This window comes from Staurois parvus, unplaced genomic scaffold (assembly GCF_062004578.1).
Source record: "Staurois parvus isolate SC_StPar_1 unplaced genomic scaffold, SC_StPar_1.0 ptg000101l, whole genome shotgun sequence".
In the NCBI taxonomy this organism is placed as follows: domain Eukaryota; kingdom Metazoa; phylum Chordata; class Amphibia; order Anura; family Ranidae; genus Staurois; species Staurois parvus.
Window position 1 is genome coordinate 1,122,184 of NW_028317897.1, and position 12,968 is coordinate 1,135,151.

At 44.8% G+C, this 12,968-nt stretch overlaps 1 protein-coding gene across 1 annotated transcript in view; it reads left to right on the top strand.

The window, feature by feature from the left end:
• The first annotated feature begins 83 nt into the window (after positions 1–83).
• RIC8B (RIC8 guanine nucleotide exchange factor B) overlaps positions 84–12,968 on the top strand; it is a 62,880-nt gene continuing 49,995 nt past the window's right edge. Inside the window, exon 1 of the mRNA XM_089671198.1 lies at positions 84–315. Coding sequence (XP_089527324.1) covers positions 232–315 — 84 coding nt within the window. The 5' untranslated portion in view covers positions 84–231. The remainder of the gene's footprint in view (positions 316–12,968) is intronic.

Here is a 12,968-nt window from a genome sequence, read left to right on the forward strand (position 1 = left end):
CAATGAATAGGATGGAGGCTTACCAGCAAGTTAGGTGGTGTTTCTTTTGAATGATCATGTTAGGTAAAGCCGTATCCTTGTTTATGTGTGCTCATGCTAGGTGGAGCAGTGCGGCAGTGTTCAGGTTGGGTTGAGTTGAGGAATCGTGCGCATGCGCGGACAGATAGTCTGTAAATATTAAGCACAGAGATTTGGTTGTAGTTTATTTGTAAATTCACTTCCGGCACAGCCATGGACCTGAGTACTCTGCTGGTGAGAGTCAGCTCCGGGAACCATGAGGAGACGGCTGCAGCCCTGAAGGAGTACAATGAGCAGGTAGTGTCTCCCTGTGTGTGTGACTGGGCTGTCATCACTGACTGCACTGTGTGTATACCCTGTGTGTGCTACCTCACTGTATACCCTGTGTGCTACCTCCTCCATCACTCTATACCCTGTGTGCTACCTCCTCCATCACTCTATACCCTGTGTGTGCTACCTCACTGTATACCCTGTGTGCTACCTCTTCCATCACTGTATACCCTGTGTGTGCTACATCACTGTATACCCTGTGTGTGCTACATCACTGTATACCCTGTGTGTGCTACCTCACTGTATACCCTGTGGGCTACCTCCTCCATCACTGTATACCCTGTGTGCTACCTCACTGTATACCCTGTGTGCTACCTCCTCCATCACTGTATACCCTGTGCGCTACCTCCTCCATCACTGTATACCCTGTGCGCTACCTCCTCCATCACTGTATACCCTGTGCGCTACCTCCTCCATCACTGTATACCATGTGTGCTACCTCCTCCATCACTGTATACCCTGTGTGTGCTACCTCACTGTATACCCTGTGTGCTACCTCTTCCATCAATGTATACCCTGTGTGCTACCTCTTCCATCAATGTATACCCTGTGTGTGCTACCTCACTGTATACCCTGTGTGCTACCTCTTCCATCAATGTATACCCTGTGTGCTACCTCTTCCATCAATGTATACCCTGTGTGTGCTACCTCTTCCATCACTGTATACCCTGTGTGCTACCTCTTCCATCAATGTATACCCTGTGTGTGCTACCTCCATCAATGTATACCCTGTGTGTGCTACCTCCATCACTGTATACCCTGTGTGTGCTACCTCCATCACCGTATACCCTGTGTGTGCTACCTCCATCACCGTATACCCTGTGTGTGCTACCTCCATCACTGTATACCCTGTGTGTGCTACCTCACTGTATACCCTGTGTGTGCTACCTCCATCACTGTATACCCTGTGTGTGCTACCTCCATCACTGTATACCCTGTGTGTGCTACCTCACTGTATACCATGTGTGCTACCTCCTCCATCAATGTATACCCTGTGTGCTACCTCTTCCATCACTGTATACCCTGTGTGTGCTACCTCACTGTATACCCTATGTGCTACCTCTTCCATCAATGTATACCCTGTGTGCTACCTCCTCCATCAATGTATACCCCGTGTGTGTGCGTGCGTGCTACCTCCTCCATCACTGTATACGCCATGTGTGTGCGTGCTACCTCCTCCATCACTGTATACCCCGTGTGTGTGTGTGCGTGCTACCTCCTCCATCACTGTATACCCCGTGTGTGTGCGTGCTACCTCCTCCATCACTGTATACCCCGTGTGTGTGTGTGCTACCTCCTCCATTACTGTATACCCCGTGTGTGTGCGTGCTACCTCCTCCATCACTGTATACCCCGTGTGTGTGTGTGCGTGCTACCTCCTCCATCACTGTATACCCCGTGTGTGTGCGTGCTACCTCCTCCATCACTGTATACCCTGCGTGTGTGCGTGCTACCTCCTCCATCACTGTATACCCTGCGTGTGTGCGTGCTACCTCCTCCATCACTGTATATCCTGTATGTGTGCTACCTCCTGCATCACTGTATACCCTGTGTGCTATCTCCTCCATCACTGTATACCCCGTGTGTGTGCGTGCTACCTCCTTTATCACTGCATACCCCGTGTGCGTGCGTGCTACCCCCTCCATCACTGTATACCCCGTGTGTGTGCTACCCCCTCCATCACTGTATACCCCGTGTGTGTGCTACCCCCTCCATCACTGTATACCCCGTGTGTGTGCTACCCCCTCCATCACTGTATACCCCGTGTGTGTGCTACCCCCTCCATCACTGTATACCCCGTGTGTGTGCTACCCCCTCCATCACTGTATACCCCGTGTGTGTGCTACCTCCTCCATCACTGTATACCCCGTGTGTGTGTGCGCTACCTCCTCCACTGTATACCCCGTGTGTGTGTGCGCTACCTCCTCCATCACTGTATACCCCGTGTGTGTGTGCGCTACCTCCTCCATCACTGTATACCCCGTGTGTGTGCGTGCGTGCTACCTCCTCCATCACTGTATACCCTCTGTGTGCGCTACCTCCTCCATCACTGTATACCCTCTGTGTGCGCTACCTCCTCCAACACTGTATACCCTGTATGTGCGCTACCTCCTCCATCACTGTATACCCTGTGTGCTATCTCCTCCATCACTGTATACCCCGTGTGTGTCCATGCTACCTCCTCCATCACTGTATATCCTGTGTGTGCGTGCTACCTCCTCCATCACTGTATATCCAGTTTGCTACTTCCTCCATCACTGTATATCCTGTGTGTGTTACCTTCTCCATCACTGTATACCCCGTGTGTGTGCTACCTCCTCCATCACTGTATATCCTGTGTGTGTGTGCTACCTCCTCCATCACTGTATATCCTGTGTGTGCGTGCTACCTCCTCCATCACTGTATATCCTGTGTGTGCGTGCTACCTCCTCCATCACTGTATATCCTGTGTGTGCGTGCTACTTCCTCCATCACTGTATACCCTGTGTGTGCTACCTTCTCCATCACTGTGTACCCTGTGTGTATGCTAACTCCTCCATCACTGACTGCACTGTGTGTATGCCCTGTGTGCTCCCTCCTCCATCACTGTATACCCGGTGTGCTTCCTCCTTCACTGTATACCCTGTGTGCTACCTCCTCCATCACTGACTGCACTGTGTGTATTCCCTGTGCGTGCTACCTCCTCCATCTCTGTATACCCTGTGTGCGCTACCTCCTCCACCACTGACTGCACTGTATGTTTTTTACCCTGTGTATCTTGCCTCCTCCATCGCAGACTGCGCTGTATGGCATCCTCTTGGGGGAACCCCACCGCCTGCCTGTGCGGTGTTCTCTTTGCGCCCACCCCCCCCTCCTGCCTGCGTGGTGTTCTCTTTGCCCCCCCCCCCTTTGTGCCCTTGCCTGCGCAGTGTTCTCTTCACCCCGCCAATGGCTCCCACTGCTGTCTCAGCCAATGGAGGCGAGAGAGGGACACCGAGGAGAACCTCTGCTCTTCTGTACATCGCTGAATTGAGATCGGGCTCAGGTAAGTATTAGGGGGAGATGTGTGGGGAGCAGCACACTGGAAGTTTTTACCATCGTGCCTAGAAAGCATGATGGTAAAGTCTTAAGCCTTTAGATCTATATTAATACTGCTTGAAGATCCATGCACTCAGTGGGCATATAGTACACCATCTGCACTGAGCAGTCAATGGAAAACTCCCATTTACACACCGTATACAGCTGGCCATACAGGAGTCACTTTTTTTGTTCAACCAGGAGGTTGAACAAAAGAAAATGACTATTCCTGCAACCACACTTGATGAGGGTGGGGGGAATCCTCCTCTTGTATCATTTTTGTTTTGATAGTAGGGAGCCTTCCTTGCTGTCAGAATACACTGATCAGCACTACTGGCTATAGCCAGCAGTGCCGATTGAGAGAATTTTTCAACAGGCTGGCTTGTACAGATGGATCAACTTGTGTACAACCAGCCTGCCCATTCATGGATTGAAAATTGGCTTCATACCTGCCCAGCTGGGGGGGGGGGGACTTCAAGAGTAAACTAGAGCCTGGGAGGAGTAGGGGCACATCAACAGTAAATCACCAGTCTTCTGAAAGAGGATTGTGACTGCATTGTGTGGTCTGTTTGTGAATCTTGTTTGTGCTCAGTGGAGACCTCCTGTAACAAGGGTCATATTGGAAGCAGTTTTGTGTTTTAAATTGCACAGTGATGAATGTTAATGTTTGTGTTCTTCCCTGCTGGATGGCTTTAAGCAACACAATCACCACCAAAACAGCTCCAAAAAGGTCAATGCAAAAGAGGTGCCATTCCTCTACATCACCTGTGCCCCTTAACTTTGCTTTCTTGAAGAGTTTCTGTGGGTCCTTGCTATACGCAATCCACAAATGGCCTGTCACTGGACAGCCTTGGTGAGGTAGGTCCGCCCGTCTGCCCACCCGCCCATGTTTTGGAGGTACTTGGTAAGACAGCTAAACAGTTGCACTTGGAGGTATTTGCTCTGCTGGCATACATATGGGGCTTTTTGCAAACTTTTAGCTGATTATAGGTGCTCTTCACGTTGCAGATGCTAACTGGTAGGCTGAATAAAGCACCACTCGTATGCCGTAGTGGAGGCTTATAACCACCTCCATACTACCGTATTATAAAAAAACGAGGTTGACATGTGACTTCAGTGTGTGGTTCGTTGTGTGTTTGTGGTTTTTTTTTTTTTTTTTTCTTTTATAACCATGCCCCAGATATACATTTGGACAGCCATTGTGCCCTTGAAAGGCTGTCATCTTAGCTGTCACTGACAAATCAAATCAGTCATGATGTATAGAGCCGATCAGAGTGGCTCTGTACCCTTTAATTGGTGGATCAGTTTTTGGCTGTGGCACAGCAAGTTTCTGCTGACCTTAAACTTTAAATGGCTGAAATGTCTGGTAAGTTAAAGAGTTACTAAGCCCACAACAGTAAAATCAGTCTGTATATGCAGTAAAGCATGCTTGCTAGACTCACTGTGGAACCTAACCTTACTAAATTAATTGCAATTCCATGTTGTGTGTACTGTGGGAAACCAGATAGAGTGAATGCAGGGTCCTGGGTTTGGTAACACTTTAATGGTGCCGTTGCTTAAGACGAGGAACATTTTTTATATTATGTTAACACACACTGTTTAGATTACATTATCCCCCTTTCTGTATATGGATGATGACACTGTAATTATTTTAATTAGGAAAAGGGTACTTTGATTTTTGTATCGCTATACAGTTATCACATGACCCAGTTTTCCCAGCCTGTCTTCAGCTAAACAGTGGCAGGAGGACCTTCTAGTCTTCTGCTGCTGGTCACATGTTCAAAATAAACAGCCTTTAGGATATAGAGTAAAAATAAATATCAAACTGTTATTAATCATACAAATATATTTGAAATAAATTCTTTAGTACTTTTTGGCAATAACATGGTGTGAGCGGATTTTTGTCAGTCACAGGCTATATCGCACTCCTCCAGCCTGTCCCTTAGAATAACAAGGAGGTGAAGCCTCCATCAATCAAGATGTAATATCCCACCCCCCCCATTGTGCTTAGCTGGTTAGTGGACATGGAGGAGGTAGGCAGTGGGCTATAATCTACCACTGTATTCACCCACGTTTGACTCTGTAGTTACATGGGCTGCTCAGATGTGATGGGGAGAAAATGCTCTGTATTGAAATTCACTGAAAACTGTGCATGTGCAGTAGCTGCCAACACTGCTCTGAAAAATCCCCAGCTGCACTGGGGACATGGACAGAAGGGGGAGATGGAGAACAGCAGGATCAACCAGGTGTTTTGCAGAATACATAAAAGGAATTCCATAGTGACTGAGTACAGTCAGCATGTAATACAGATTTTATTGAGGGTTTAAGTTTTTTTTTTTTATCTGAAAATAACTGTTGCAGGGGCGGACTGACAACTCATGGGGCCCCTGGGCAATAGAAGATCATGGGGCCCCTGTGTCCTTGCCCAAACTCAAAAAAGCCTATGAAAAAGGTACCAGGGGCATCTCCTGGGCCCCTACTGACCCCGGGCCCTCGGGCAGTGCCCGAGATTCCAAATGGTCAGTCCGCCCCTGAACTGTTGGTAGCTAGTGGTAGAATGTGTGGTGGTGTGTTTTGATTGTTGTGTGGTGGGGTTTTTTTTTGTGTCTTTTAAACTGTATCCTTAAAAATAAGGTATTTGTCCATCACATTGACTATTTTAAATCCTTATGCTGCTAGCATTAGTAAACCATAAAGTATGTCATATTTACTTGTGTTAAATATTTTACATTTCTTGAGTTACTTCCTGGTTTCCAGGCCTAGACAAATGATGTCATACATTCCAGGAGTCTTCAGGAGGGGAGGAGGGGTTTTCTCTGAGTACATACCTGAGCTAAAGGCTGATGGATTTCAGGAAGTAAATGCTACTTGAATCATTTGCACTTACCCAAGATGGCCGCAGCCAGAAATCCTAGGGGTTGTTTTTTCAGCAAAATGAAGCATGGAGATATGGATGGATAAGTGAATTTCCTTTGAATGTTAAAAATGAATTTAATAGCATTTATGGTGTTTGGTGCTCCTATGCAGGGTAGCTCTACTTTTTTAAAAAAAATTTCATTCCTAGTCAAAACCTTCTCAAGCTTGGGTACCTTCAGATTTTTGTGCGCAATGAACATACTAATGAAAAATGTATGGGTAGCTTTAGACATTTTTTCCACTCTAAACCTAAAGAGGTTCTTGAGCCCTGAGTTGGTCTTCAAGATGTCGTCAGCTTCATGCACCTCATCCTACTGAAGATATATTTTGAGGGTCAGTAATTTTATATTTCATTCCATGCCTGGCTTTTGCCAAGCACCTAGTAAGTGTTGCTGTCCAAACGTGTGACCTGAGATGAGGCTTGTGTGTGTCGCTGCATTGTTGGCAGTCATCTGTGCCTTCAAGAAGTTTGGTTTTATGTCATATTCACTGGTCCATTTGAGACCTGATTAAACTGTTGTCCTGCACACATGTGAACAGAACAAAGAATTGGTTTACATTTTGTCATTAACTATGTTAATGTAGATAATTGTGTATTAACTATTTAAATTCTGTAGCATATTTCATGAGTAAGTGAAATTACTTTAAACAATGCTATAGAACGTGGACATTAAAAAGGACCTTGCTGTGTTTGTGTATATCTTTTGCATCACATTTAGGGTTAAAAAAAAAAGTAAGGTATCAAACTGTTTCAATTCCTTTTAGTTCAGTGGATATGACAGATTGAATATGCACATATTAATCCAGCGGGTGAGGCATGTGATACAAAGTCTCAGTTTTCACCAGGCTGATTTGGGAGACTATATACATTTCTTGTACAATGTATGGCCAGCTTTAAGGGTTCATGCATGCCTGCTTTAAAAAAAAAAATGCTCTTGGCAGAAAATACTAACTTTGAGGTGTGTGTGGTATGTTGTTTGTGTGTGTTTTTTGTTTTGTTTTTTTTTTCTCCCTGCATTACAACCTTGGGCACTGTGGTGTCCTTTTATGAAACAGATCAGCGGCGATCCTAAGGATCGTTGCTGATCTCAGATCATTAGTGGTTTAGGAAACGGAGATGATCGGCGGAGACCATGTTCTCCACTCATCATCTCAGCTCACAGATGGCCAGTGTATGAAGGAGCGATGTCAGCCCTTCACTGGCGATTGTGTTCTCCCTCCAGATTCTGCAGCCCAGAGGTGGAGAATTGGGGGAACCGCAAACAAAGCAGCGATAATTTACTGCTGCTTAGTAGACTGTGTGTTTGACTGATCTCTTACTGTAATCTCGCGAGATTACAGCAACAGCAGCCGTTTTCTAGCGTTCAAAGTGTTTGTTGATCGCTTCTCTCCTCATTTCGTTTCATAAAAAGACGTTCAGAGGAGAACTCTCCTGTGACAATGTCTCATTTACCGCTGCATGATGAAAGGACACTTGTGTGGGTAACGTGTGGATGTTGGCATAAGCCTCTGGTCACATCGGGTGTGATTTGCATGCCAGGCGACTTGCAGATCGTATGCCAAGTCGCACCCTATTGTCCGTTATTAGCTCGGTCATATCAGTGCAATGCCGACTTGGTCGGAGCCGCGTTGATTTCTAAAGTATATCTACTACTTTTGTTGCGATTTGCATAGACATCTGTGTCAGATGTCTTGCCAATCGCAATGAAGGAGGCAGGTCACCCGATTTTGAAATCGCGCGACTTCACTGTAAGTCACACGATTTCAAAATCCACTTTGCTGTGACAAAGAGGTAACATGTAACACTGTTGGCATAGTTTATTACATTTTAGAATGGGGTGCATTTTAAAGGGTGATGGGGCAGAAAAGTTGAAACACTGAGTTAGAGCAGCAACACCTGTTGGCTGTAAGTGATAAGATATTCATATATATTGTACACATTAACCTGTAGAACCCCTTTTGGGTCACAATTTGTTCATTAAGGCAAACAATCTCTTTAATTTATGCTGAGCTATTGCTGTTTTTTTAGCTTCATTGTGGAGGCATAAATGGTACATATATTGTTTACTTGAAAACACACCCTGAACTGTTTGGTTGCCTATATAAACTTCACCTTCAGGGAAATCATTAGAAAGGCACGTCAGTGCTGCTCTGCATACAGGAAGGGTTTGATCTGTGTCTGACGTACATTGTGATCTTTGTGAGCCCTGGCCAAGCTGTGAGACTCTGTGTGAGGCATATGGGCAGACCTCAGACTTTTCTCTCTTGGGTTCTATTTTTCCATATTTGTATATACAGCGTTGCTGTTTGGTAAAGGATTTTATTTGGTTACACTGCATTAAAAAAAACAATGGCAGTGTTAGGCAATACATGTTACAGAGACAGTAGCAGTTTAAGATTGCATTACTTGGTTTAAAGAGAGCCATTCTTGGCGGAAGCAGGAATTGAATATTAAAGCTGAACTCTTAGGTGAACCTTTTAAATATGTTTCTTTACCAGCCAAACGTCTGCCCACAGATTCCTAAGGGTAATGGCAGATGATTTTGGAACTAGCACTTTAATCACTATGGTCCATTGTAGACTTGTAAGAAAGAAGTAATTTGTCACTGCTTCAGGCCGAAAGCACAACTCCAGGCAGAAATGTACAATTTTTGTAAATTGATGTCTTACTTGCAATAGTCCTTTTTCTGTTGCCGCACTCCTGGAATAACTTCCCCTTGAGGGTGCATTCATCTTGATTTCCTTTTCATAACCCCAGTTGTGTCTGCTATGCCCTCTACCAGTCATGTAAATGCCCCTTCGTAATTTTCTTGTTTGAAAATTCCTGCAATGGGAAGACTCAGGCTGGTCTGTACCAGCCATCTATGGCTAAAAGGACTGATTGACAGGTTTTGGGACTCCCAGTGTGCCACACTTATTCACATGACTGACAGCATATCCAAATGCAAAGGATGTGACGACGGAGCCTGCTTCATCTTTCCTCCCAGTGGCCAGACATTGTCACATTGTTTGACTAGCACTAATGTCAGACTTAGATGAATTTTTAAAAATATACTGTATGTAAGTAATTGAAATTAAACTTTCTGAAAGGAGGGGAACTTAGGAGGGGGGGGGGGGCATAGGTAGGAGCGGATTTCTGTGATGTGTAGCTAAGCCAAGTTTTGCCAATGAGCCAGTCACCATCTTGAGATGCTGCATAGACTCCGTCTCTGAGCAATTGCACTACATATTGCTGTAAAATTAGTTGATTAGCAATTGCATTGTAAATTTCTTTAGCAAGGGCTCACTTTAACCTCTTCCATACAGGGCACTTTTACCCCCTTCCTGCCCAGGCCAATTTTCAGGTTTCAGTGCTCTCACATTTTGAATGACAATTGCGCGGTCATACAACATTGTACCCAAACTAAAATTTTATAATTTTTTTCTTCACACAACTAGAGCTTTCTTTTGGTGGTATTTAATCACCGCTGGGGTTTTTATTTTTTGCTAAATTAACAAAAAAAGATCAAAAATTTTGAAAAAAAACCCAGGTTTTTCTTTGTTTCTGTTATAAAAGTTTGCAAATAAATAATTGTTCTTCATAAATTTAGGCCAAAATGTATTCTACTACATGTCTTTGGTGAAAATAACCCAAATTAGGATGTATTGTTTAGTCTGTAGGAAAGTTATAGAGTTCACAAACTACGATATATATTTGAATATTGATCAATCCTGAAGTACTGACAGCCGATCTAATTTCTTGAGGTGTCAGAACAGTACAGATATCCCCCAAATGACCCCTTTTTGCAAAGTAGACAGTCCGACGTACTTCATAAGAGGCATGGCAAGTTTTTTAAAGTTGTAATTTTTTTTGTCATAATTTTTCGGAAATGAACAAATAAAAAAAATGATTTTCACTATTTTTTTTTTTTTACATACTGTCACCAGTGCAATACAGCGTCTTCATATAACTGGCATGGCGGTGATCAGGGACACTGGTGATAGTACGAAAAAAAAAATTGATAATTTTTTTTATTACATTTTTTAGATTTTTTTTTTTTTCGTATGACCAAAGTAGTATAATGTTTACCATAGTAACATTGTACTACTTTGGGGAAGTGATCAGTATTTTTACCTTAATGAAATCGATTCATTCAGGTTTTTTTTTTTTTTGTTTTTTTTTGTGCTTAACTGTGATTTGGCCACAGCTAATCACATGACACAGCTGGGCTGTGATTGGCCCAACTTGTGCATGTGATCGCTGTGACCATTCACAGCTAGCCACACTTGTATACAGTAGATGGCTTCATTTCATGCCATCCATTGTATACAACTGTCATGTGACCTGCTGTGATTGGTCACAGCAGGTCACATGGTACTGGCAATGGGGTCGGTACACAGATCTGTCATCGGCCTTGTCCGAGGTACATGACTGGTGACAGATCGCGCCGCTGCGTGTCTCTGCGGGCAAACAAACTGCGCATGACTGAAAGGACGCCATATGGCGTCCACCCGGAGGGACGAGCTGCTCGCCCAGCTGCCTTTTGTGCTATTGGCCGGGTGGCAACTGGTTAAGAACTACAGGCGATTAAATTTGCCTAAGATTTTACATTGAACAGCCATGACTCTTCTCTACTGCATTACAGCTAGATAACCACTACCCTCCAGTCTGATTGGACAGCGAAGGAGCAGCAGTAGGCTGAGGTCACCTCTTTCTCTTCCGGACAGGATGTTTCTGGTTAGCAAATATGCATGCATCAAGCCTGATTGGCTCCTGGTACCTCTCTCTGCCTGTGCTTTTGTACAGCAGTTTTGCAAGAGATGAAATGAAGCCCATGAAATTATCCTGTAGCTGTCATAGAACCTATAAGTCACAGCAATATATTCTTTTATCGTTAAGAACCAATACAAGTGGCAGAAACGTATGGTAAGTCTAAACATAGCTGGGAAAAACTTCAGTGGGGATTCCTGTTCTGGTACCAGCTATCAAAAATCAGGTTTTCCTGTTACTTCCTGCCATATGGGTCTTTAACAGGGTGGAAAAACCTAATCATTGGAGACTACCAAAAAAAAAAAGAAAGCTAACCAATTTCAATCCCTTCTTCACTATCCAAAGCTAGGTGAACTATTTTGGCTGGAGCTCTGCTTTAAAATGTGTAAATATATATAATTTTTTTTCATGGGACATGCATGCATGCATCCATATAGACATACCTCAAATTTTTTAAAGGAACACTTTGAAAACACATCAGATCTCAATGGGGAAACCTATCATGCTGGAGATCTATACTGATGTGGACTGCTTAATGTGTTAGGAATGTAAGGATACCCAACGTTTGATGAAAATGAAAATTATCAACCTACAGCCGACTGAATTCAAAGACACCCCAAAAATCAAAGTGAAAAAATTATGCAGCAGGCTAGTCCATTTTGCTGAAATTTCATTGCAGCAACTCAAAATGGTAGTCAGTGGTTTGTATGGCACCCACGTGCCTGTATGCATGCCTAACAATGTCGGGGCATACTCCTAATGAGACGATGGCTGGTGCCCTGGGACATTTCCTCCCAGATCTGGACCAGGGCATCACTGAGCTCCTGGACAGTCTGAAGTGCAACCTGGTGGCATCTGACCGAAACATGATCTCCCAGAGGTGTTCTATTAGATTTAGGCCAGGTGAGCTTGGGGGCCATTCAATGATATCAAATCAATTCCTTCAGCCTCCAGGAACTGCCTGCATACTCTCGCCACGTGAGGCCGGGCATTGTCGTGCACCAGGAGGAACCCAGGATCCACTGCACCACTGAAGGGTCTGACCATGGGTCCAAAGATTTCATCCCGATAGCTATTGGGAGCCAGGGTGCTATTGTCTAGCCTGTAGAGGTCTGTGCGTCTCTCCATGGATATGCATCCCTAGACCATCACTGACCCACCACCAAAATGGTCATGCAGAATGATGTTACAGGCAGCATAACGTTCTCCACAGCTTCTCCAGACCCTTTCACATCTGTCACATGTGCTCAGGGTGACCCTGCTCTCATCTGCGAAAAGCACAGGGTGCCAGTGGTGGACCTGCCAATTCTGGTGTTCAATGGCAAATGCCATTCGAGCTCTATGGGGCTGGGCAGTGAGCACAAGGCCCACTAGAGGATGTTGGGCCCTCAGGTCACCCTCATGAAGGCTGTTTCTGATTGTTCAGAGACATTCACACCAGTGGCCTGCTGGAGGTCATTTTGTAGGGCTCTGGCAGTACTCATCCTGTTCCTCCTTGCACAAAGGAGTGAATACCGGTCCTGCTGATGGGTTAAGGACCTTCTACGGCTCTTTCCAGCTCTCCTAGAGTAACTCCCTGTCTCCTGGAATCTCCTCCATGCTCTTGAGACTGTGCTGGGAGACACAGCAAGCTTTTTTACAATGGCACGTATTGATGTGCCATCCTGGAGGAGATGGACTGCCTGTGGAACCTCTGTAGGGTCCAGGTATCGCCTCATGCTACCGGTAATGACACTGACCCTAGCCAAATGCAAAACTAGTGAAATACAGTCAGAAAAGATGAGTAGGAAAAGAAAAATATATCAGTGGCCTCCAACTGTAAAACCTTCCCTGTTTTTGGGGTTGTCTCATTGTTGCCCATCTAGTGCACCTGTTGTTAATTTCACTAACACCAAAG